This window comes from Carcharhinus amblyrhynchos, chromosome 21 (genome assembly GCF_965287045.1).
Source record: "Carcharhinus amblyrhynchos chromosome 21, sCarAmb.v2.hapA, whole genome shotgun sequence".
In the NCBI taxonomy this organism is placed as follows: Eukaryota; Metazoa; Chordata; class Chondrichthyes; order Carcharhiniformes; family Carcharhinidae; genus Carcharhinus; species Carcharhinus amblyrhynchos.
Window position 1 is genome coordinate 21,642,080 of NC_137344.1, and position 26,415 is coordinate 21,668,494.

Here is a 26,415-nt window from a genome sequence, read left to right on the forward strand (position 1 = left end):
ATTTTGTTCTTTGGTAGTTTGTGCCCTAGAGTGCCTTTGGACTCTGCTATCTCTGCCATTTGCCACACATACAAAGAACAACACAGCATGGGAAACAGGCCCTTTGGCCCAACGAGCCCAGGCTGCCATCTTAACAATGTGTTTTTCCTACACCACCCTTGACCCATGTTTATGCTTATGGTACCCCCATCTTCAGAAATTCATCTAAAGTTCATCTGATGTTCCACCAGCCAGTTAGATGTAGGCTGATATATAACATAAATAATGCTATAAAGCCGCTTAGAGGCTGGTTTCTCCATGCAAGGGCTGCTGATAGAGAAATCAATGCCATGAAAAGCCAACCTCTGGATAAGCTGGAAACAGTAGGAGAGACCTCATGGTCCAGGCCAAGGTGAAGCAGGGAAGAGAGTGGATGGCAGAGTGAGGTAGGCATTGGTCATGGGTCAGGAGGGAAGAGTGAGTTGGCATTGGTCATGGGGCAGGAGGGAAGATGGCCATTGTGAAGTGACAGGAAGGACAGCAGCCTTAGTGAAAGAGAGACTGAGGGAGGTGTGTATGTGAAGGAGATGGAAGTGTGGATGTCTGACATGAGAATCCAGCTTCCCAGCAGAATTCCCAATATTTAACAAATGTGAGCAAAACTTCCCTCATTAAAAATTACAAAAAGGTATGACTCAAGTACTTGTTGAATGAGAACTTTTTAATCATAATATACATACAAAAATAAATGTATAGAAGTTATTGTCATGATGTTGGTGCCTTTTGCAAACAATCATTTTGTTTTAATTCTTCAACATAACTCTGTCTGAGGGTTCCATCCACACTCTGGGAGGTCAAAACAGTTCTGTGGCCAGAAAAGTTTTGGAAACCTTGCCTTAAACCTCCATTCAGAGACATCCTGCTCCACTTCACCTCGCGCTTGAGTTGTGAATCATTCTAATATGAATTCCTCATCTATCTGTATCTCTCAAAATTAATTTATCTTTGACATCTCCATTCCCTTCCCTCAGTCAGTCCTCATGATTTGCCATATCTCTTTGGCCTTTGCCTTTCCTTCTCTGGAATCATGTACAATCTTTTCCCATTGAACATCCATTCATAAATCCAATAAAACTGTCAATCACTTACAATAAAGTATCAATAAGAGGCTTCAAACACGTCACAATCATGTCCAAATAAACACTGGCACGTTGACAACACTATCTCAGCAAGGACAACTTATTCTAACCACTTAAAGATGTCAGTTAAACAAAGTAAACAATTTACTTCACTTATCAAATCAGAATCTCTGCTGAACTCCTGCTTTTATTGGTCTAGGCTCTTCGCCAGGCATACATAATGAGGACTTGGGCATCTGGGTTTCCACCTGTCCTTTACATGGGCAATATTATTAACAGTAGCATTTTAAAAAAATCTGGATTCATTTATTAACAAATTAAATTCTCCTCCTGCTTTGGTGGGTTTTGAACTCATGTCACTAGATCATTAGCTCAAAGTAACAAAACCATTTTGCAACCATTCCTTGATTCAGGAATATAAATATTCAATATGAATGGACAAAAATTGAATAAGGTGGTGTTTACAGATAAACTCATGCAAAAGGATTTTCTGTAATAAATATACTTTTCTTTTGCAACATTTTCTTGGAGTTTTAATACAGTTGTGTGACGCAGATAATGAAATAAATGCTACTTAAGTTTATTTATTAGTGTCACAAGTAGGCTTACATTAATGCTGCAATGAAGTTACTGTGAAAATCCCCTAGCTGCCACACTCCAGCACCTGTTCGGGGACACTGAGGGAGAGTTTAGCATAGCCAATGCACCGAACCAGCATGTCTTTTAGATGGTGGAAGCCCAGGCAGACACGTGGAGAACATGCAGACTCCACCCAGATGTGACACAAGATAGGAATTGAACTGGGTCTCTGGCACTGTGAGGCAGCAGTGCTAACCACTGTGCCACCATGCATAGAATGTTCTCAAAACACTTGAATTCACTGTGTTTCACAAGGCAGAACATAATATTGTGTTGTTAGAAGTATGACAAAATTTACAATGCAGAAAGCTAAGTTAAGCAATAATTTGCCAACCAAACAATTTCCATCTTTATAATTCTCATAGATACAGTACGGTCATGCTAAACAAGAGTGGTAATTAAGATAACTAACATAAAAATAGGAACAATAGTGGGAATTCTGAAGTCAAACAGTGCAGATGTTGTAGTTGGGGTTTAGGATCAGGCACATCATATCTGTCCTAAGTAACGCCTTGTTTAGAAATATTGGACGCAAAATGTTCAAGTTTTGAACAGCTTTCACAAAAAATAAACATGCACCAATGCTAAGAAAATTTAAAAAAGATTGTCATTTATTTGAGTTGAATCTACTCTTTACTTTCACGCTTCATCCTGACATGCCTGTTACAGGATGCGGATGGTCAGATTTTCTTGATAACAGATTGATGGGACGGTATTGGTGTGCAGTAAAGTTCTGTCGATAACTCTGCAGGGATAAACAGTTGTTCTTTACCTTGCTTTCTTGGCCTGAAAGGAAATAAACAAAAATGTACATTATAGTTGCTGAAAAAAACAAGAAAGATATTAAAGGAGGATGGTCACATGCATTGCTGCATAGTGTGAAAAGCATCATATGAAAGAAGATGGGATTTCATCCTTCACTGAGTTCCCAGTCTCCGGCTGGCTGTCAAGATTAATCTTACAAGGTGAGAAAGGAGAGAGAAGTCAAGAGGCCAGGTTATACAGATTGCTGTTAGTGTCAGATAGAGAGCAGAATTATCAAAAATCAGGTGGACCTGGAAGGATTTTTTAAAAAATTGTTTTATTGCAATGATTGGTTCAGAGCCTAAGTTTCAGGCACTTAAACAACAGTGGTAATTCAGAGCCTTATTTTTATTATTTTATGGGACATGGGTGTCACTGACAAGGCCAGCATTTCTGCCCATCCCTAATTGCTCTCAAACTAAGTGGCAATTCAGAGTCAACCATGTTGCTGTGGACCTGGAGTCACATATAGACCAGACCAGGTAAGGATGACAGATTTCCTTTCCTAAAGGACATTAGTGAACCAGATGAGTTTTTCCAATAATGATTTTATGATTGCTTTTAATTCCAGATTTTTATTGAACTCAAATTTCACCATGCTGCGATTCGAACCTGGGTCCCCAAAGCATTAGCCTAAGTTTCTGGATTACTAGTCCAGTGATAATGCTATTACCTCCCCATATACTGGAGTTAAAAAAATTGACAAAATGATTAAGATACAATAATGTTTACGTATCATTTATGCTTCTGCTGTTACCTACAAATGTTTGCAGTATAATGAAACCCTGAATAATTATGACCTTATTAAACAGTTTGTAATATTTAGCTGACAACACATTCTGCATGAGTTACTGAGTATTCTGTGTATGATGTGGAGATGCCGGCGTTGGACTGGGGTAAACACAGTAAGAAGTCTGACAACACCAGGTTTAAGTCCAACCGGTTTATTTGATAGTAAACTCGCAAGCTTTTGGGTTTTGCCCCTTTGTCAGGTGAATGGAGAATTCTGGCCTCAGACAGAGCATATAACAGCACAGACAGTTTACAGATTACTGATTAGAATGTGAGTTTTTACAACTAACCTGCTATTCAAGTCTTAAAGAGGCCAACAATGTGAGTGGAAGGAGTTCTGACCTTCGGTAAGCATTCTCCAAGGCGGCCTTCATGACACACGACAGCACAGAGTCGCAGAGCAGAGACTGAGCCAAGTTCCGCACACATGAGGACGGTCTCAACAGGGATCTTGGGTTCATGTTGCGCTATCTGTAACCCCCATGACTTGCCTGGGTTTGCAAAACCTCACTTACTGTACTGTCTAGAGACAATACACATCTCTAACCTGTGCTTGATGCTCCTTCCACTCACATTATTGGCCTCTTTAAGACTTGAATAGCAGGTTAGTTGTAAAGATTCGCATTCTAATCAATAATCTGTAAACGGTGCTGTTATATGCTCTGTCTAAGGCCAGAACACTCCATTCACCTGACGAAGGGGCAAACCCTGAAAGCTTGTGAGCTTACTATCAAATAAATCGATTGGACTTAAACCTGCTGTTGTCAGACTTCTTACTGTGCTTATTCTGTGTATACCATAGATTTGTTAAATATTGAGTGGAAACAATGACTTTTGTGCAAAATATTTTATTGTGTCTTCATTGTTCTACAGTCTGCCTCACACAGTCTATTTGGCTAGCAGGGATGGAAAATCCATTAGTTGGGGTTGAAGCTAAATAACTGCAGCTCATGCAGCCCTATGGAGACAATTACAATACATCTGGAACTGACTTTGAAAGGACACATACATTTGGGTACTACTTCCACAGAACTAAACATTACAATATATTTATGACCGACAAAATATTTACAGCTGCTTAGTTTAAAAGATATATTGGTTAAAGGAAAAGTTATATTACTTCCAGTTATAAATAACAATATAGGTGGAACTTTAATTTTGGGTGCTTGAAATATTAAAATATACTGGCTAGAAAAGTAATGAATGTAGCTGCAATGACCTTTAGGTGCACCACTGTTTACTGTAGTCAGCTGTAATTCAGTTTGCAACTGTGCATAATATTTAAAACTATTTCAGTTATGGAAAACACATGTTGTAATGGTACACACATTTTCAGGCTCTTTTACAGGTGAAATGTTGCTTTTTTTCTCATTTTTCTTTCTCTGCCAGTAAAAACTTACATTTAATGTAAAGCAGCTCTTCAGCGCCTGAAACTCTTTTGCGCACATGTCCTTTCTCAGGTCCTTGCTTCCCTGGGTATTTGCAGCCACACATCTCCCGTATGCTGATGCCTTTGAATCAAAAAATCAGATGAAATAAGCAAACAACCCATAGATAAGAATTACAGCAAAAGGAAAGGTGATATTAAGGAAACCACTTAAAATTAAAATAAACAGGAAGTATGAGTAGCTGTAAAGAGTAATAACAGGGCTGATATTTTAGCTTTAAGACTCTTGTATCCGAAGTGCAATTAAGCACTTGGGTGAAGGAAAGACAAAAATAGTAAGTAACAACAGAAATATTCATCACAGAGAGCAAATTAAAGCAAGGACTGCCTGAAGTCAGCTTCTTGGACAGATTATAGCAAGGCAATAAAAGGAGACAAAAATCAAAATGTAAGTGGGGAAGATGATGACAAGCTCGAGAGAAATCCACGTAAGTATAATGGAAAGAAAGTGTTTAAAAAAAAGATTCAGGGTTCAGAATTGGGAACAGGAAAGGGCTGGAAACACAAAATAGGCTCATTGCTCACAGCAAGAGAGGAAATAAAAAGCCTGACTTTATTAAATTCAGAACAGAAAACTGAAAAGTGTCCAGAATAATGCATCACTCTGTATGCTTTGCATGGTAGAGGTATTGTGTGGCACACAGAGGATTTTACTTACTGGAAGCAAAATATTTTGTTTCTTAACATTTGTCTCAAGTATTTGAGTGACTCTGGATATTAAAGTGCTTAACAATTAAGGGCTGGAACAATCTTCCACAAACCTTAATCTCTATGTCTTAAGGATGGAAATATTGCTGAATGTTTTAAATTGTGACCATTAATTACTCTCTCTACACCTTGTGAGAAAATCCCTGGTGAAAGACTCTTCTCTTCCTTGTCAGCCTCATCGCTTGGGGGCTCCTGGTTTCTCCCTACATCCATACTGATGACACCCAGCTCCACCTCTCTCAAACCTGTGACTATCTTCGTGTTGTCAGACTGCCTTACGCACATGTCTTTGCATATTGACTACAGCTCAGTCTTCAGCACCATTATTCCGACGAAACTCATCTCCAAATTCCATGGCCTGTGCCTCGGCTCATCTCTCTGCGACTGGATCTTGAACTTCCTGAGCCACAGACCACAATCAGTAAGGATAGGTAACAACAACTCCGCTACGATCATCCTCAACAATGGTGCCCTACAAGCCCTCTATTTAGCTCCTTCTCCACCTATGACTGTGGCCAAATTCCCCTCTAACTTGATTCTCAAGTTTGTCGGTCACACCACTGTAGTGGGTCACATCTCAAACAACGTCGAGACAGAGTACAGGAATGAGATAGAGAATCTGGTGAACTGGTGCGACGATAATAATCTCTCCCTCAATGTTAACAAAACAAAGGATATTGTCATCGACTTCAGGAAGCGTAGTGGAGAACATGCCCCTGTCTACTTCAATGGGGATGAAATACAAATGATCAAGAGCTTCAAGCTTTTAGGTGTCCGGATCATCAACAACCTGTCCTGGTTCTCCCGTGCTGACATTATAATTAAGAAAGCCCACCAATATCTCTACTTTCTCAGAAGACTAAGGAAATTTGGCATGTCAGCCACAACTTTTACAGATGCACCATAGAAAACATTCTTTCTGGTTGTATCACAGTTTGGTATGGCTCCTGCTCTGCCCAAGATTGCAAGAAATTACAAAAGGTTGTGAATGTAGCCAATCCATCACACAAAGCAGCCTCCCATCCATTGACCCTGTCTACACTTCCCGCTGCCTCAGCAAAGCAGCCAGCATAATTAAGGACCCCACACACCCCAGACAGGAAAAAGGTACAAAAGTTTGAGGTCACGTACCAACTGACTCAAGAACTGCTCCTTCCCTGCTGCCATCAGACGTTTGAATGGACCTACCTCACATTAAGTTGATCTTTCTCTTCATCTCAGCTACAACTGTAACACTACATTCTGCAGACCCTCTTTTCCCTCTCTATAACCAGTATGGTTTGTTTGTAGAACGTGCAAGAAACAATACTTTTCACTGTATACTAATACATGTGACAAATCAAATCAAGTCACACTTTCCCCTAACTGAACATTGGGGAAGACAGAAGCCATCATTTTCAGACCTTCCACAAACTCCACTGCCTCACCAATGACTCTGTCACTTACTCAGGCTACTGATTCAGTTTAAACCATATCTTGCTAAATCTTGAGTCTTGTTCAATAAAAGTCTTAGCTTCAACCACCATCTTATTCATCAGCAACATGATCTTTTTCCACTTCAACAACAGTGCCTGCTCCCAGCACTAGCCCTTAGTTCTGTAGCCTGTTGCATCGAAGGGCTAGATGGCCTACTCCTGCTCCTATTTCTTATGTTCTTATCTTGCTAACCTTCAATGACTCCTTTTCTCTCCCGCACATAGGTAACAAGCTCCTCTGCTTCAACCTCCACCAGGTTTACAATCTCCCACACCTGTCAATACTATGGTCTTACGTTCTGGGCCTGATATTCATCCTCTGCTCCCAAGCCCACCCTTAGTCATGGAACTTGCAGTCACCTCTTTTGTACAACTCTCTCCCTCTCAGAAAATGTTGGAAAATCTCAGCAGGTCTGACAGCATTGAGGAGAGAACAGAGCTCCGACAAAGGATCAGCCATACTCGAAACATAGTCTCTATTCTCTGCCCACAGATACTGCCAGACCTGCTGAGATTTTCCAACATTTTCTGTTTTTGTTTCAGATTCCAGCATCCTCAATGTTTTACATTAATCCCTCCCTATCTCTCTCCCTTGGGTAATAGCTGGATTCTCAACCTCCTGTTAACTTCCATTCGTCAAAAACCTCAGGGAGATGTTTCCTTTTTAAAGTGGAGGTGACTTTGTGACGTTGTGGACTCTTGAACAAGAGACTGCCCGATTCCAACATCCTGAAAGGCAACAACCGGAAAGAACTTAAAAAAAAACCACTTGAACCCACTTCTTCAGCACATGCTGCCATGAAGTGGGGGAAGCTCCTGAGTTTATCCCGGGTGCGGGTCCAGACCTCTTTCCCCGGCATGGTCGAGAGGTGGTAAAACTACAGTTGTGCCCGACCTGGGCGCAGCCATCTTGGCTCCCATGACGAACTTCCGCTTCCGCCAAGGCCGGCGTGATCGGCGGCAGTGACGTCACCGGGAGGGGACGGGCACCAATTGGGCGGCGGGCGACGGATAGCGGGCCCTGACTGGAGGGGGAGCGGCGGGCACTGATTGGGTGGTGGGCGCTGTCGGTCAAAGGTCGACGGGTGGCTGGCGGTGATGGCAACGGTGGGAGAGAAGCTGGTCTTCTTGCAGCGAGTGAGTGAGTGTGAGAGGGGGCATTGGGATTGAGGGGGGGGCCACACTGTGCAGTACAGGCTGTTGTAGAGGCCCCGGGAGGGAGGGAAGCAGAGGCTGTGGGTGGACAATGATGGCAGAAAGCCGGCCCTCTGTTCACCAGGCCCTGGACAAGCACTCACCGATTGGAATAGTCAGGATGCACCTTGATTAAAGTACCTTCAGGCAGCACTGACCAGTGCAGCATCATTACTGATAATTCATATATTCTATACATAAATTATGGAATATATAAGTATACAAAATATCTATGTATTTAAATATATATAAATATCAAAATATATGTATTTGTGTAGCAACACTGCAATCCTCCTGGTAGATGGTTTGGTTCCTGTGTTTAATTTCATATCTGTATTGCTGTCTGGGGATCTTTGCACAAGTGCTGATTGTTTTTAAAAGTTGCTGTCAAACTTTCTGGACAGACTGTTGCAGGTTTTTTTTTGGATGTGATCGCCTGTTGGTGTCTTGTTGCAAGTCAAAATGAAAATGTACTTGCTCATCTCTTTGCCTGCACCTGCTGAAACAAAGAAACTGGGGAGTAGAATGACATTGTGTATTTACAGCTTTTCCTGCCCCCGGCCACGATTTTTAAAAACTTTTTTTTTATTATCAAAATCTTGACTTTTTCATTGATTCTTTGTGAAGATCGTAGAGTATCTGATGAATTTTTGTGCTGGGAGGTCATGTCTCGTTGGACTTGGATATGCTGTCGCAGGATCTGTTTGTCCAGCTAGTGCTAGCTCTCGATATAATATTTTTCTGGATAAAAATGTAGAATCCCTCTCGTTTTCTGTCCTGCACATGTTTGTCTTTCTTTAGCTTGTACCTGTTATCTAGCCCATATTGTCTTAGGTTGATTTGACTAGTTCTTGAAAACACAAGAACATGTTTGTATTACTTTTATTGCCAGCTGTTTGGCTTTCATCTTTAGGGAGACAAAAGTAATCGGATTTCTAGCTCTGACAGCAACTCCTATTATCTCAGTCCCCTTACCTTGACCTCCCTGTTCTGTAATAGCAAGTGAGTATATGTGGGTGGCCTCGAGCTGCCAGACTTGAATCTCTTCAGCTATTCGGAGCTCTAACAAGCAAAGAATTTGGGCCACCTTTCCTGTGCACTGACACTCAGCCAGCTAGCCCTACTCAGCCCAGTTTAGCCTTCTGTCTGATTTTCTCTGTTCCTATTGGTGATTCCATACAATGGTCAGTCCACCATTGCTAATCTCATCCATCCAGTGTTTTGGGACCTTCAGCCATCAAATATTTGATTGGGTTCTGAATTTAACATAAGCCTATAACTTGTACAAACATGTAACTGAATGGGCTTGTAACAAAATATATCCCCAAAACTTCCTCCTCCTATATTGGAGGGGAAAAAAATTAAGTGCTTGAATGACTGCTGTCAGATAGGAGACAGAATTGTTGGCCCATTTCTAAAGAGGAGAAATAATTTGACACTTTTATGCTTCCTAATAACGGATTTTATTATTTTTTAAAAATGGCTTCCAAAATATTGAACTGTTACTAACCAGATTCAATTCCCTGCCTAAGTTCATCCTGACAATAACTTGAAAGACGACTCATCACACCTGTTCACAGCAATATTATTTTCTTGGCTGGTGGGTAAACCCTTGCCCTACTTCAAGTTGTGCCTTAGGATCTTTGTATATCCATCTGAGACAACAGATAGAACCTTTGGTTAATGATCTTCTCTGAAAGCTGCAACTCTCAACAATGAGTACATTTTCTGATGCTGTGCTGAATTGTTAGCCTACATTGTGTACTCCCAATTTCTAGAGTGGGATTTGAACCCATGGTATTCAGGTATAGTAAAAAGAGAGATGTTGCTAAGGTAAAGCTAACCCTTCAGTTATACTTTGCAGCACTGAGCCCAAGTGGTAACAAGTAGAGGCCTTGAGGGAGTCTCTTGGCCTTAATGTGTTACAATTCTGGAGTTGTATTTGTCACCTTTTGTATTGATGTGACAGTGGAATTATAATTGTCCTTTAATTTACAGTCCCCCTTTGCCCACTGAGCCAAACAATGAATACGGCAGAATCTGCAAATTTTAAATAAAAACAGAAGATGCTGGAAGTAGTTAGCAGGTCAGCGAGTATCCGTGGAGAGAGAAAGAGTTAACATTTCAGATCAATGACCTATCATCAGAACTGAGAAAGTTTAAAAATGTAATGGGTAATCCTCAGGCTTGAGGAATAGCACCTGCGCTTTCGATTAGGCGAGTTTCAACTTTCTGGACTCAACAATTTCAGATTTTTAAACTTTGTTTTCCCCTCCTCCATTTTGTTTCTTTGTCTTTGCCTGTTTTGGTTTTTTCTTTATTTTTTGCTTTTGGAGACAATAACACACCTGCTCCAGGCATTTTCCATTTCCTGTCCCATCACCATTCCCTTTGTCCCTGGAAGACTAGCCCCTCTGTCATTGAAATTTGCATACCTTTCACCCCATCACAGATCTTCCTCTGTCCTTCTCCCACCTACCCCTTGTACAAAACCTACTGCAGCCCTAACTTTTCCCAGTTGTGAATGAAAATGTGTTGCTCTGAAACATTAACTCTGTTCTTCTCTCCACAGACCCTGCCTGAACCTGCTGAGTATTTCCAATATTCTCTGTTTTTAGGCCTTTGTTTTAATTTCTTTTTGGTTTCATTGATACCACACAATGTCCTTTTACACAGTGTGAAATACAGAAAGCACAATCAAATTAATGTATTTATTTGAAAGTTTGTTTCTAATCCAAAAGTACACTTAAAATAGGTTAGAGGTATGAGGGGCAAGGTTTAAAGGCAATGTACGAGGCAAATTTTTTTTACAGAGGCTGGTGGGTGCCTCGAACTAATTGCCGGGAAAGGAAGTGGAAGCAGATATGATAGTGAGCTTTAAAGGGTGTCTGGACAAATAAATGGATAGGATGGGAATAGAGGGATATGGTCCCAGGAAGAGTAGGGGGTCTTAATTCAGTTGGGCAGCATGGTCAGTGCAGGCTTGGAGGGCTGAAGGGTCTGTTTCTGTGCTCTGTAATTTACTTTGTTCTTTGTATGCTGACAAATTTGCACTAAAATCTGAGATTACTTCACACTGGAGATTCATAGGAATATGTGAACATTAAAAATAGAAAATTATATTAATCACTTCATAGTGGTTAATATGTGAAGGTGACTGACATGACTTTTGATAATTAAGTTTTCATTTTTCTAGAATTAATTTAGTAGAATTTGATTTATTCACTTTGGTGCCTTTAATTAGAGCCTCTTTGTTCTCTAATTTGAAATGCAGCAGCTAGTTTTTACAAAACAATGAATGCTGATTTAGTCCTTCAGAAGTTTGGATTTTCTTGTTTGTTCCATTGTTCCTGTTCCAGAATTTTGGGTGCTGTCACACAAAACTTTGTCATGCCTTCCCGACTAGCGCGGTGGTACTGCCGCCTCACAGCTCCAGGGATGTGGGTTCGATTCCCGGTTTGGGTCACTGCCTGTGCGGAGTCTGCACGTTCTCCCTGTATCTGTGTGAGTTTCCTCCAGGTGCTCCAGTTTCCCCTCACAGTTTGAAAGATGTGCTGGTTAGGTGCATTTGCCATGCTAAATTCTCCCTCGGTTTACTCAAACAGGTGTCGGAGTTTGATGACTAGGGGATTTTCACAGTAACTTCATTGCAATGTTAGAGTAAGCATACAAGTGACACTAATAAATAAACGTTAACCTTAAATTTGACTTCTCTCATCTCCCCTGCCTCAAGACAGTTAAAATACATAACCTCCAACTTGTCCAAATTTCTGTCTCCAGAACCCTGCCCCAATCCAAGTTTTAATGCTCATCAACCTTCTGCATTGCCTCTCTTCACTGTGTGCCCAACTCATTTTCAAAACCCTCACCCTCAAATCACAAGTCCCACAACATCTGTCTTTTTCAGAACAGTATCCCAGGTTGCACTCTCCGTTGGTTGAGATATTAATCTTGCTAGTCTTTTACTCCTCTGACCCTCATCATTAGCAACACCTTCCACTGTCCTATTCCCACTCTCTTGAACCTTTTCCTTGAATCCTTCAGTTTTTGCTACCACTCCTTTAGCCATATCATCAGTTGTCTTCCTAGCTGGCTCATTGTTGCTTAATGTCTGTTTCAACTCCCTGTAAAGCTTGCGATGTCTCCTGCATTAAAGTGCTTTGTTTATACAAGCTTCTATTAGCGGTTCTGAGAAACTGGCCATTAATCCCAATTATGTTGACAAGGAAAACTATTTCTCCACATCTTTATTTAGTGGTCAGGCTGAGAGCCAATTATGGGGTATGAACTCCGGAGAAACAACTTCACACAGCGAGTGGTTTGGGTCTGGAATGCACTGCTTTGAAATGTAGTGGAGGCAGGTTCAATTGAGGAATTCGAGGGCATTAGATGATTGTTCCTATTCCACTAATGTGCAGGGATATGGGGGAGAAGGCAGGGGAATGGCGCAAGGCATGATGCTCATTTGGACAGCCAGTGCAGACACGATGGACCGAATTGCCCCCTGCAACATAATAATTCTGTGATTCTGGTATCATATGAGAGGTTTCAGTGAAAATGCTTCAGCGAGGATTGGAATGGGACACCACTGTCACAAGCAGCGAATGAGTAACCTTGCTCATTTCTGTACTGATAGCTTGAATTGTGGTATAAGATGTGGAGAGTGACTTTGATCATGTGTAGATTTTTCTGTCTTGTACAGTAAGTAAGCTGAGTGCTTCACAGCTTATTAGCAGTTGTCCTTGCAGCTTCATTTATGCATAACTGGTTCGATAACTAAATTCCTTTTGATATTCTTTTCAGCTTCCTATGTTGATGAAGGCAACATCAGATGATGAAGTACCGTGTCCTGGGTATCTGTTTGAGGAGATTGCTAGTATCCTTGCTTGGTGCATCCAGGATTTCCTCCTCAGTTTAACTGTCCAGCTGATGGTCAGAAAAGTAGTAATGGATCTTTTCAATAAATTATTTTGTTTTAAATAAATTGCAAAAGCTTTTACACATCGGAGAAACAACAAGATTGGAGCTGGTTTTAAATGAAATTCCTTTTAAGATCATCAAATGTTCCATCATCTTTCAGTTTTGTCCCCTTCTTTCCCCAAGATATGTATTCAAATACTTTCAGTCCAACTCCGACCGTGACCAAGAGGTATTATTTATTGTCCTCCACTAACTTTTTGCAAAGTTTGATGCAATTGAACAGATCTTTCCTCAAACAACAAATCACCATGGCATTGTTGGGTGCTTGTTTCATGTTAAGTCATGGATGAATTTAAACTTCCTATTGAGAAGAATGAAGACTTAGCTCTCAGCCCCGACTGCAAACTCTGCTCCATTGACACTAATTCCATCACAGTCCTTGATCTCTTGCTCTGGCTAAAGAGAAGAGCCTTTTTGTCCTGTTCAGCCCTGAGCAATGGTTCATAACCCACTTCTCTGTTACCAAGGTTGCCATAACCTTGTTAAATTTACCTCTTAACTCAATCCTTCCACCTTTGAAACTCCCAATGGTTGAAATCCTTATCTGTCACTTTGTCACTTTGAAACTGATTCGTTCTAATGCTATCATTGCTGGCCTTGCTAATCGCCATGCTCTGTCCACTATTACTTTGGTTTCATAACGAACCCCGTCACCAACATATTCAAGTTTAAAATGCCTGTTTTGGTTTCAAATCACTCTATGGTCTTACCCCATCCTGCCTCTGAAACCTCCTCCAGATTTCTTTACCTTCCTCGTTCAGTTTTCTAATGCTGATCATTGGTGTATCATTCCTTCCTTTGCTCCATCATTCTTGACAGAGGATTCAGCTGCCAAGGCCCTGCTTTTTGGCACTCCCTCTATAAATCCTTTATTTCTTCATCTCCTATAAAGCCTTCTGAAACCTTGGGCTCGAGTTTCCGGCCACACTCGCCCTAAAACTGGAAAATCCTATCTGAGGTCAGTGGACCTTTTGCGTGGTCTGCTCCCCTGCCCACTACGATTCCCCTGGTGGCAGGATGGGAACATTCTGCAGGTTGTCTTTTCACATGAGCCTTTAATCACCTCTCTTAATTATCTCTTCTGGTTCCATGCTTCTGTTCTGACTATTTTGTGTCTTTGGATGATTTGTACTGTACAGGCATCATGGCTGTTGCAGTTATTTATCCAACCCTGTAGTATATTGTAAGGATAAGAAGATACTGTCAAGCTGGAGTTACTGGTTTATTGTCTCCCATAAGAAAGTAATCAGTCTTACACACTTAGTGTAAGTTTGCGTTATGTTGGTGTTATTTCCTAACCGAATGGAACTGCAGAAATCTCTCATGAGTCTGTGGGATTGTGTCAGTGTCTCCTGGAGTATCTGCTGGAACGATTGCAGAGCCATTCGTGTCATGTCAAGCTGAAGGTGGGTGATGTTCCTTTTTATCCTTTGCCCAGTGTAGATTCAGCATTGCTTCAAAGTTCTTAGTTCTGTACAAGTAAAAGCTGGAAGCAACTCTGTTCGTCTTTCTGTATGCCTCGTTTGAACTGTGTGATTTTTCTCAAACTGAGAGAAATTCCACACCCTCAGTGTGCAGCTGGCATACATAGCACATTATGCAGGACAATGCCCATTATCCCAACAGCAGTCGTGGTTAGCTTCCTACTGCAGCATTCCTCTGTGCCAGCTGCATTTGACCTGCTGCGGTTAGTCAAAGGCTGGGGAGGAATATCTGCTCATCCTAGTTCTTGGCTGCAGTCAGCAACCATCAAAAGTGTAGGGTTACGGTGAGAGCCATGCTGCCACAAGAAAGGTTTTGGAGCACTCGTTGACATCCTCCCAACGCTTCTGCCTGGATCACTTTGGGAGTAGTCATATAGTCGTCAGCTGAACAGGTCTCAAGATGTGTGTTATCCTGCATGCTATCCAAGTTGACCACAATGAGGGACCAGCCGTGGTAAACACCTATCATGTTAATGCTGAGGAGTATGAGGAGAGGAAGTGAAGAAACACAAAGAGGACAGGAGAATACAATCTCAATAACCCCTTTCTGCCCCAACCAAGTCATTCATGAGCAATACCAATCTAAACCATAGTTCCCCATTCACCCACACCACGTTCCTTGCCTGTCCTCAATCACTGACCGTTGCTTGGTCATCTTTCTAACAATGCAAAAATAAAAGACAACAGTACCAGAGAATCCTACAGAAGGAGGCCACTCGGCTCATCGAGTCTGCAGTGACCATAATCCCACCCAGGCCCTCTCCCCATACATTTATCCTAGCTAGTCTTCCAGCACTGAGGATCAATTTACCATGGCCAATCTACCTAGCCCACACATCTTTGGACTATGGGAGGAAACCGGAGCACCCAGAAGAAACCCACACGGACGTGGGGAGAACGTGCAAACTCTGCACAGACAGTGACCCAAGTCGGGAATCGAACCAGCTCCCTGGTGCTGTGAGGCAGCAGTATTAACCCACTGTGCCACCCATATAAAGTATGGTTCGACGATTTTAGATGGAACCTGTATTGACATTAACTTTATCAGCTCACTGTTGTCATTCACATTAAATAATAGTTCTGCTGTATTTGTCACTATTGCCATGAAAGATGCCTCAAATCTCTCACCCAACAGGCTGGTCACCTTAAGTTTTTAAGCTTACTTATTAGTGTCACAAGTAGGCTTACATTAACACTGCAATGAAGTTGCAGTAAAAATCCCCTAGTTGCCACACTCCAGCGCCTGTTCGGGTATACTGAAGGAGAATTTAGCATGGCCAATGCACCTAATCAGTACTACTTTTGGATTGTGGGAGGAAACCGGAACATTGAGAGGAAACACATGCAGGCATGAGGAGAACATGCAGATTCTGCACAGACAGTGACAGAAGCCAGGAATCAAACCCGGGTTGCTGGTGCTGTGAGGCAGCAGTGTTAACCATTGTGCCACCATGCGACTCCTACTGCACATTTCAGTAAAAAGCCTCACAAATCAGGTTAAAGTCCACCAAATTTATTTGGAATCATGAGCTTTCAGAGCGCTGCTCCTTCCTCAGATGAGTGGAGAGTTGAGATCACAAACAGGGCATATATAGACAGAGACGCAATTGCAAGATAATGGTTGGAATGTGAGTTTTTACAGGTAACCAAGTCTTTACAGATTCATACAATGTGAGTGGCGAGAGGGATAATCACAGGTTAAAAAGGATGTGAATTGTCTTAAGTCAGGATCGTTAGTAGGATTTTGCAAGTCCAGGCAAAATGGTAGAGGTTACATGTAATGTAATATAAACCCAAGATCCCAGTTAAGACCACCCAGTTGGGGAATACTTCAGCAGTTGGGGATTCAGCCTCTGATCTTCGGGTAAGCGTTCTCCAAGGCAACCTTCAAGACACATGACAACGCAGAATCGCCAAGCAGAAACTGATAGCCAGGTTCCGCACACGAGGACGGGCTCAACTGGGATCTTGCGTTCATGTCACACTACATTTAACCCCCACCATTTTGCCTGGGCTTGTAAAATCCTATGAACTGTCCTAGCTTGAGACAATTCAGGCCTATTTAACCTGTGATTATCCCTGTCTCCACTTGCATTGTCTATACCTGTAAAGACTTGCATTCCAACCATTATCTTGCAATTGAGTCTTTGTCTATATATGCCCTGTTTGTGAACCCAACTCTCCACTCACCTGATAAAGGAACAGCTCTCTGAAAGCCTGTGATTCTAAATAAACCTGTTAGACTTTAACCTGGTGTTGTGAGATTTCTTACTGTGCCCACCCAAGTCCAATGCCATAATCTCCACATCACGCACATTTCAATCCATATTATGCACCATTTGAAGGGTGACCTTGAGTAACTTTGTGTGTAAAGGGTTCAGTTGCACAGTAAAATGAAAGCAAAATATTATGGATGTTGAAAATATAAAATAACAACAGAAAATGTTGGATAAACTCTGCACCATTGGTGGCTGTGTCTGCAGTTGCCTAAGTAGACTCTGACTTTTGAAATTTCTCCCAATCCCTCTGCCTTTGCATAGAATCCTTACAATGCAGGAAGAAGCCATTCAGCCCATTGAGTCTGCACCAACTCTCCGAAAGATCATTTTACCCAGACCCATCCCTATCTTGCTTCTTCTGAATCGTCCAGAAAGTTGTCTTAACTCTGAAAATCTGGTAAATCACTTAATAGACTAGCAGCAATTGGAATTGAGATTTATGAAAGGTGTACATTTTATGCCATTTTGTATTAAAGGACAGCCAAGAAAATAACAGACTCAGCTCAAAATAAAAAAGGACTATGCACATTTGTGAAAGAAAGGAAATATACAGTTGCCAATAAAAGCCAAACTAAATGGCATTCTTGATTTCCAACGAACTTTGGAATTTCTTTCCATCTTTGCCTGACAAATACAATTAATGAGCAGCTGGTAAATGAGCTAATTGCAAAAGTCCTGTTAAATAATGCTATGGAAAAAATAGGGTCTGGTAGTACTCAGATTGAGTGCACCACCTAAGTGAGAAATGTCATAATTTGCAAGCTTGCATGAAAATCAGGCGGGATGTTAACCATTAATTACGAAGAGGTTATATTCTCTCTGGCTCGCGTCAGCTCAGTTTCACAGAGAAAAGTAGACAAAGGTGCCATTGTGCTGTGTTAGACACTTGCTTGGCTTATATACAGAGAGCTGTACAACTGCCTGCTTCATCTCTGTGCTTATTAATAGGTTCTCAAGATATTGCGGCACGTATGTAATCATGGTTCATCTCAATTTACTCTGGAGCTTCGGAGGAATGCTACCTTTATCCAAGAGGTAACAGGTAGGAATTAAAAACAGCTGCTACAACATAACGCCCTTTGAATTGTCGGTTCAAAAAAGAGCAGTATCTTAAACTGTGGTTCATGAAACAGCTGGCAGCAGATTGGTCGACTTATATAACCTATTGGATTTTCAGGGAACATTGGGCAGAGCGTATAATGTGCTGCTGTTCTACTTCCTCCTGTTTTAGTAACTGGGAACCAACCTTTTTAATGCTGTAGGTGAAACAGTGCAGTCTTCAGTTGCCTCATAGCCAACACAGACCTGCTTCACGTGAAGTCTGTAATCACGCACTTTCCAGCAGGTAGTCACTACAGGGAAAATCTAGATGATTGTATTCAGTCTTCCAATGGATGTTGGGGGGCACATTTATTGCCCTCTGTCCCTGGATGACTGACTTTGTGCAGCCTAGGCCACTTCTGTACCATCAGCACATTGGATTTGTGCATTAACCCAGTGATTCATCAGCTAAGGCCTATATATTTGCTGTACATCTACATGTATTTTACCCCATACGTTCCCAGTTCAGGCATGTTATATAACAGGATGTGTTACCAAGCATTGTTTTGGTAAGGCTGCCACAACAAATTAGTTTCGCTTTTTGTGACTACAATTATGCAATGCACACATACACAAATTCAGAGCCATTTGTGTGGATTTCCCACCAAGTCAGGAGCTCCTCCACATCTGCCGTTGTTTGCTCTAGTAGATACACCCTGCTTTTATATATTATATGCAATTGACTCTCCAGTGGACACACCTGAATGCAAATACAGGACTCAGTTATCATGCTTGCATTCAGGTGAAAGTGAATGAGAAAATCCAACGCGAGAATATGGAAAGAAAAAGGGAAGGATTAAAATATATATAAACTGGAACCAGATTTTGGAGAAACAAGACCCAAAACTGATAGATAGACAGACAGACAGGAAAACCCGACAACTGTTGGCATTGTTGTCCTTGACACAAGAGAGTACATATGGAGAGAAAGGTGAGATTCCTAAAACAGAAAAAAAGTAAGCAGGGATAAAACCATCAAACCTATGATTAAAGGTAACCAAACACAGAAATTATAAGTACAGAAGTGGTTGGTAGAGAACTGGACAAGAGTATGCATTTCCCTGCTGAAGAAAAGGACAGAAAACCAGTAGACGTTAAAAGCAAGTTTTAGATGGGGATACAACTAATCAAACTCTGATTCACTTCTAAAAGCAGAGATAGTTGGGCTTTGATAAAGTCCTAGCAAATAGTAAATGTTGAGTGGGATATGGGGAAAGATTCATTTGTTAACAAAGATCTCTACCAACACTTTGGCAACAAGTGCTGGAAGATATTTTTCCACAGCTTATGGTGAATTTTTCCTTCTTGTGGGAAAACAGGTGGTTTCACTGTGAGATCTTCCCAAAGCTGAGGTCACAAGGACTACATACAATGGGATATGTTGGTACTCGGTGCACTGCAACACCGGGTTAGCCCATATTTGACTTTAATATGTTAAGTAAGAGCGATACATTCACTTTTGTCTAATTAAAATCTAAGTTCCAAACAGCAATTCTGACATAGGCAATGAAAGCACCCGAGGCTGAAGAATGCCATTTATTTGTTATGGTGTTTACAGTGGTGCTCGGTTTCTCAGAATCCTCTTCTTGACCAGCTACAATTTAATACAACAAAATCTGTCTGACGGCCGCCTACGGATGTCCATAGGTGGTATTGGCAGGCATTTTCGGTCTATATCTAAATCATTGATGCACTGTTCAGGTTGACATTTGCAGAAAAATGACCTTTGATTTAGCAGCTGGGATGCTCCCAGTGCTGAAAGCATCAGGTCATTATGTATTTTGTCAAGCTTAACTTCAGTTATGTAAAAATTGAAAAAAAACAATGTTACTTTTATATTTGGAACCTAATAATTAATAGTTAATTACGTTATTTTGCATTTATTCAGTTTCCAGAGTTACTGTATAATGAAATTGTGATTTTGGGCAAATTATTCTATGAGTGAACTGTGTCAAATAAATTATTTTAAAATATTGAAGACTTTCCGAGGCTGAACCAGACTATTTGCAATCTTGGTATTGTATGTGACTCCAAGACACTATTCCTGAAACACACTTAGCTGGTCTTCCACATTCTCGCTCCATAAACTTAAGGTTATCCAAAGTTCTGCTGCAGAACTCTAAGTCTCATTCCTCTATCATCCAAATGCTCGTGACCTACATGGGTTTCCAGTTAAGCGATGCCTTATTTTGAAGCCCTCCATGCCCTCTCCCCTCCCTATATCTGTATTCTCTCCTGTCCCCACAACCCTCTTAGGTATCTCATACAACTTTGACCAAATATTTGGCCATCTGCCCTAATATCTTTATGTGGCTGTGTGTCAGAATTTGTTTGATAGTGCTCCTGTGAAGCAGCTTGGGACGTTTTATGTTTAAAAAGGTGTTACATAAATACAAGTTATTCCTGTTTTACGCAAAATGAATTTCATACCTGAGAAAAGTAAGACCTAAATAACCAATCCTTCAGCGACTATTAATTGTTCAATTAAAATTTTTCACTGTGACTAGAGGAGGAAAGGCAGGCGGGAGGATATCGAGTTTTTTTTTAACAGGCTGAAGTTGTAAGTTCACAAGAATAAAATATTTCCATGTCCCCATTAGGTTTCCAGTTATCTCAATTTAGTGCTTGGCCAAAGAACAAACAACAAAGAACAAAAACAGCCCGGGAAACAGGCCCTTCGGCCCAACGAGCCCGTGCTGCCACTTTAACATTAACAGTACCCCCCCCTCCACCCATGACCCTTATCTATTGTTCATGGCATTCCACATTGAGGGAAACTAATTTAGGGACAATTTATTACCTCCAATCAGCCTAAATAGCACATCTTTGGGGTGTGGGAGGAAACCGGAGCACCCGGAGAAAACCCCACGCAAGCACGGGGAGAATGCGCAAACTTCCACAGACACTGGCCCAAATCCATGTGTCTGCACAGCAAACAGTGATAGTCACTGAGCTGTCGTGTTGCCCAGCATCTGGTCCAGTTTAAGCACGCATTAACGACTTGAAGCACTAGGCTACTCTCGAACATCCAAGAGCAGCCCTAGTACAACCCATCACGTGTATGCCCCTCGTTGGGCAACAAGGTGGACCGACTTAAAACCTGTGAATTAAAAGAGAAAAACATTAGTATCATACCACATCCTTTTAATTTACCAGCGACGTCCCAATGCTAATGAACCTTATTTAAAACAATCTCCTATATCCTCCCATCTCCAACCCACTCATATGCCTGTCTAAGTTACTCTTAAACAACTCCAGCATGCCTGCCTCCACCACCTTACTTGGCAGAGCATTCCATACCCCCACTACCCTCTGTGTGAAAAACCTCCCTCTAATATCTGTGTTGTACCTGTCCCCCCTCACCCTAAGCCCGTGGCCCCTCGTACTGAGTGTCTCTATCTATACCCTCCATAATCTTATATACCTGTAATAGATCCCCCATCAGTCACCGTCTTTCAAGGGAAAACAGCCCCAAATTGCTCAATCTTTCCTCATAACCCTGCCCTTCCATACCAGGCAAATCCTGGTAAACCTCCTCTGCACTCTCTCCAGAGTCCACGTCCTTCCGGTAGTAAGGAGACCAGAACTGGACGCAGTACTCTAAATGCGGCCTAACCAACGTTCTATACAACTGCAACATTAGACTCCAGCTCTTATACTCTATACCCCTTAGGCTAACATACCATAAGCTTTCTTCACAACCTTCTCCACTTGTACTGCCACCTTCAAAGACTTGTGCACTTGCACCCCCAGGTCCCGCTACGTTTCTATACTCTTTATAGGCTTACCCTTTATCATATTACTGCCCCCCCCCCACGTTATTCCGGCCAAAATGCATCACCTCACATTTATCCGGATTAAACTCCATTTGCCATATACCTGCCCAATATACCAGCCTATCAATATCCTGTTGTATTGCCAGACGCTGCTCCTCACTGCCTGCCAATCCAGCCATCTTAGTGTCATCTGCAAATTTGCTGATCACACCACTTACCCCCTCTTCCAAGTCATTTATATATACTACAAAGAGAAGAGGTCCCAGTACTGAGCCCTGTGGCACACCACTAGTGACAGACCTCCAGCTAGAAAAGGACCCCTCCACTACTACTCTCTGTCTCCTCTTAGCAAGCCAGTTCTCAACCCATCTAGATACCTGGCCTTGTATCCCATGAGCCTTAATCTTTTCTACCAACCTACCATGAGGGACTTTGTCAAACGCCTTACTGAAACCCATATAGACGACATCAACGGCTCGTCCTTTGTCGCCCGTTTTTATCACCTCCTCAAAAAATTCTACCAGATTCATAAGCTAAGTCTTCCTCTTTACAAAGCCATGCTGCGTATCCTTAATCAGATCGCAACGCTCTAAGTGCTTATACATCCTATCCCTAAGAATCCTCTCCATCAACTTGCCTACCACTGATGTCAAACTCACCGGCCTTAGTTGCCCGGGTTATCCCTCCTACCCTTTTTAAACAGTGGTACCACGTTCACTATCCTCTAGTCCTCTGGGACCTCACCTGTGTCCAATGAAGAGACAAAGATTTGCGTCAGAGGCCCAGCAATTTCATTTCTCGCCTCCCTAAGCAGCATAGGATAAATGCCATCAGGCCCTGGAGATTTATCAGTTTTAATGCTACCGAGTGAACGTATTCCGCAGAAATCTTTGCTTTGTAGCATTGCTAAAAATGAGAAGAAAATATAAGCTTGCGTGTCCTCAGATTCAGAAATTGCTCCACGGAATTTGGGTGTCCCTCCTTTAGAATGGGCGCAGTGGCTAGCACTGCTGCCTCACAGTGCCAGAGACCCAAGTTCAATTCTAGCCTCAGGTCAGTGTCTGTGTGGAGTTTGCACATTCTCCCTCTGACTGCGTGGGTTTCCTCCGGATGTTCCGGTTTCATCCCACAGTCCAAAGATGTGCAGGTTAGGTTGATTGGCCATAGTAAATTGCCCCTTAGTGTTTAGGAGGGTAAATATGTACGGTTACAGGATAGGACCTGGGTGGGATTGTTGTTGGTACAGACTTGATGGGCCAATTGACCTCCTTCTGCACTGTGGATTCTACGAATGATGCTGAATGTTGTGCAATAGAACACAGATTACACGGTGGATGCAGCTGACTTCATAGTTTAAGTAAATTAGATCTGTGAATAACAATGATTTGCAGATGAGATCATAATTACATTTTGTGATGGTTCACAGTGGTACAAAGGGACTCGGCTATATTGCCAAATTGAGCAAGGAGGCCAAAATGTCTTGTAAAAACACATACCAAAAGCCATTTCAAGACATTTATATTATCATCATGTAAAGATTTGGAGCAGATAATGATGTTGTATCAAGTGAGGCCATGACTGCCAAAAGACTAAAGAAGAAGCCTGTAGTTAAGGAGAATGTGGAAGGATTTTAAAAAGGTGAATCCATTAGAATCAGTTAGAGAAAAGCCTCGAGAGAAACATGAGAGTACAGCCTAAAAGTGGGAATTTTAAACATTCATTATCAAAAGATAAGCTGATGGAAAGAATAGACCAGCTGAGCTGGTTCTAAAAAATAAGCTCAAATCAATGGTTGTGAGCCATGAAGAACAACTCTTCGGTAATGGATCAGAAAGAGGAAAAGATGATTTGAAAAACGAGTTTATTCCTGACGCAGCAAATCCCTTTTCCCATAACTGTCCGCATGCATTGTAGGTTTTTTTTATGATCTAAGTATCATACTAATTTTTTTCTTAATTGTATGAGTGGAAACACAAAAGAAAATAGAATGTTCCTAGTTTTGTTTACAAATAAATCAATAACTGATCAATGTTTTCATTTATAAGGTTTTTCTCAGTCATGAAATAGATGTCATGCTGCTCTCTGTTGTGTAACTTCTGGTTATTTATTGCACTGTTTACTTTTCCCTGCTAGTTTTTAGTGGTCCTCCGGATCTGCTCCATGGAAATGCCCTATACCAGAGGGTGCGAACAACTGCAGAGGTATTGTATGTTCTTAAAGCTAGGATAAATGTGACTTACCAGTCATTTTAAAGGCTTTCAAATGACCAGTGTTTGAAACTTAGATTAGTCAAAACTGATACTCTCCATCTGCATGTTTTGAGAAATGTACAGAAAAGGCTTTGTGGAGTCCCTGAAGTCAGTGATTAATGTCTCCATTTCCTTGGCAGGAATTAGCAAATTTGTTATTCTCTGATGCTTTGCCATATCAAACCTCGTGTACTTCGTCTCCTTCCAGATTGTACCCAACAACAGGTAAAGTTTGTTGTTCAGAAATTTTGTTAAGTTTGAAATGCTTCAAGTCACATATTTCATCCTGTATATTCTTGATTTAAATAATCCTCTCTCAGTATCTCCAGTCAGCTAATTGTAGATAATATTGGCAATCACCTGTACAATTCACAAGAGAATAGTGAGCAAAACTAAAGCTCATGGCATTGGGAGTGATGTTTCGATATGGAGAGAGAACTGGTTGGCAGACATAAGCAGAGAATGGGAATAAATGGGTCCTTTTCAGAGTGGCAGGCAATGATTAGAGGGGTACCACAGGATTCAGTGCTGGGACCCCAACTATTTCACAATATACATTAATGATTTGGATGAAGGGATTGAATGCAACATCTCCAAATTTGCAGATGACTCTAAGCTGGGTGTGCTGTGAGGAGGATGCTAACAAGCTGCAGAGTGACTTGAACTGGCTGGCTGAGTGGGCAAATACTTGACAAGTGCATTATTCTGTGGATAAATGTGAGGTTATCCATTTTGGTGGAAAAACAGGAAGGAAGGTTATTATCTAAATGGTGACAGTTTAGGAAAAGGGGAAGTGCAGTGTTACCTGGGTGTCATAGTGGAACAGTCGCTGAAGGTTGGCATTGCCGGTACAGCAGGTGGTGAGGAAAGCTAATGGCAAGCTGGGCTTCATAACAAGAGAATTTGAGTATACGAGTAAGGATGTCTTGTCGCAGTTATACATGGCCTTGGTGAGGCCACACCTTGAGTATTGTGTGCAGTTTTGGTCTCCTAGCCTGAGGAAGGACATTCTTGCTATTGAGATAGTCCAGTGAAAGTTCACCAGACTGATTCCCAGAATGACAGGACTGATATATGGAGAGAGACTGGATCAACTGGGCTTAAACTGACTGAAATTTAGAAGAATGAGAGGGGACCTCATAGAATCATATAAAATCCTGATGGGACTAGACAGGCTAGATGTGGGAAAAATGTTTCCGATATTGGGGAAGTGCAGAACTAGGGGCCAGAGTCTAAGAATATGGGGTAAGCCATTCAGGACTGAAATGAGAAAGAACTTTTTCACTCAGAGTTGTGAACTTGTGGAATTCTCTACCACAGAAAGCTGTTGGGGTCAGTTTGTTAGATACGTTCAAGAGGGAGCTGGACGTGGCCTTTGTGGCTAAAGGGATCAAGGGGAATAGAGAAAAAGTAGGAGTGGGATACTAAAAGTACATGATCAAACATGATCATATTGAATAGTGGGTGCAGGCCCGAAGGGCTGAATGGCCTAGTCCACCTATTTTCTATGTTTCTAATTTGCAATCCAAATGCTTTGCAGCATCATTAGGGAGGGCACTGGTTATTTTAAGCAAGGGATGGTATAGGGCTTATACATAATATATAATGTTGAAAGTTAATAAGCCTCTTTTATGTTCTTTTGTAGTAACGTCAAGGAAAACAATTGTAAAAAAAACAGAAATAATTGCCTGTTTTCTGCTTCCTTTTGTTCTTGGGGATATTAGCTTAGTCAATTAGGTTGATATATGAAATGTCAAGTGCTGTATTTTGAAGGGTTTAATGATTAATTTGATTTATTTTGAACATGAAGAAAATACTACATTATGTGGTGCATAGATATGATAAATGCCAAATACTATAAAGCACATGCATCATTAAAACAATACAAACTTATAATTTCACAAATACAATTCAATTCTTAATAATTTTCCAGTTCCTAAACACATACGTTTCTCATTTTTGTAGTCCTATTATCCTAATAATATCTCCATAAAACACAAACAATACCATCATCTTATTCCATAATTTTATGTAAACTAAAAGATCTGACCCATGTACACATTTTAAACCTGTACATCTTTTCAGCCTTCATCAAACAATTCACCTTACGAACTGAAATACACATAGGCTGGGATTTTCTGGCCCCTGCCTTTTTTGCTTCATATACAATCATTGACGCTTTCCAGTTAAAATAACTCCCTCAACTTCAAAACCTGTAAATTTATAAATCATTTGTTGATATGTTCTTGAAAGCTCATTTCGCATAACCTGTAGAGCTTTCGAACAATAATGTAAATAGGAAAGGATACATTAACATTTCAAAATGTACACTGACGGTGAAGACAGTATATATTTGGTTTTACTCAATT

The 26,415-nt window shown here is 41.3% G+C and overlaps 2 protein-coding genes across 3 annotated transcripts in view; one reads left to right on the top strand and one right to left on the bottom strand.

Annotated features, from left to right (window-relative positions):
- Positions 1-679: 679 nt before the first annotated feature.
- On the bottom strand, positions 680-7,899 carry ndufaf8 (NADH:ubiquinone oxidoreductase complex assembly factor 8). The gene is made up of 3 exons (XM_080209207.1): positions 7,763-7,899; positions 4,754-4,864; positions 680-2,543 (listed from the first exon to the last, which is right to left on the bottom strand). Exons 1-3 carry the CDS (start codon positions 7,841-7,843, stop codon positions 2,526-2,528), a joined length of 210 nt encoding a protein of 69 aa, XP_080065333.1. The 5' UTR covers positions 7,844-7,899; the 3' UTR covers positions 680-2,525.
- A 145-nt stretch (positions 7,900-8,044) lies between these two features.
- The window catches only part of tepsin (TEPSIN adaptor related protein complex 4 accessory protein), a 37,844-nt gene continuing 19,473 nt past the window's right edge, over positions 8,045-26,415 (top strand). The window contains exons 1-6 of one of the 2 annotated variants that reach the window (XM_080209611.1): positions 8,045-8,124; positions 12,981-13,053; positions 14,472-14,563; positions 17,869-17,962; positions 23,931-23,998; positions 24,187-24,271. In XM_080209611.1, coding sequence (XP_080065737.1) covers positions 12,987-13,053; positions 14,472-14,563; positions 17,869-17,962; positions 23,931-23,998; positions 24,187-24,271 — 406 coding nt within the window. In that variant the 5' untranslated portion in view covers positions 8,045-8,124; positions 12,981-12,986. The remainder of the gene's footprint in view (positions 8,125-12,980; positions 13,054-14,471; positions 14,564-17,868; positions 17,963-23,930; positions 23,999-24,186; positions 24,272-26,415) is intronic. The other variant, XM_080209609.1, reaches the window with a different exon arrangement.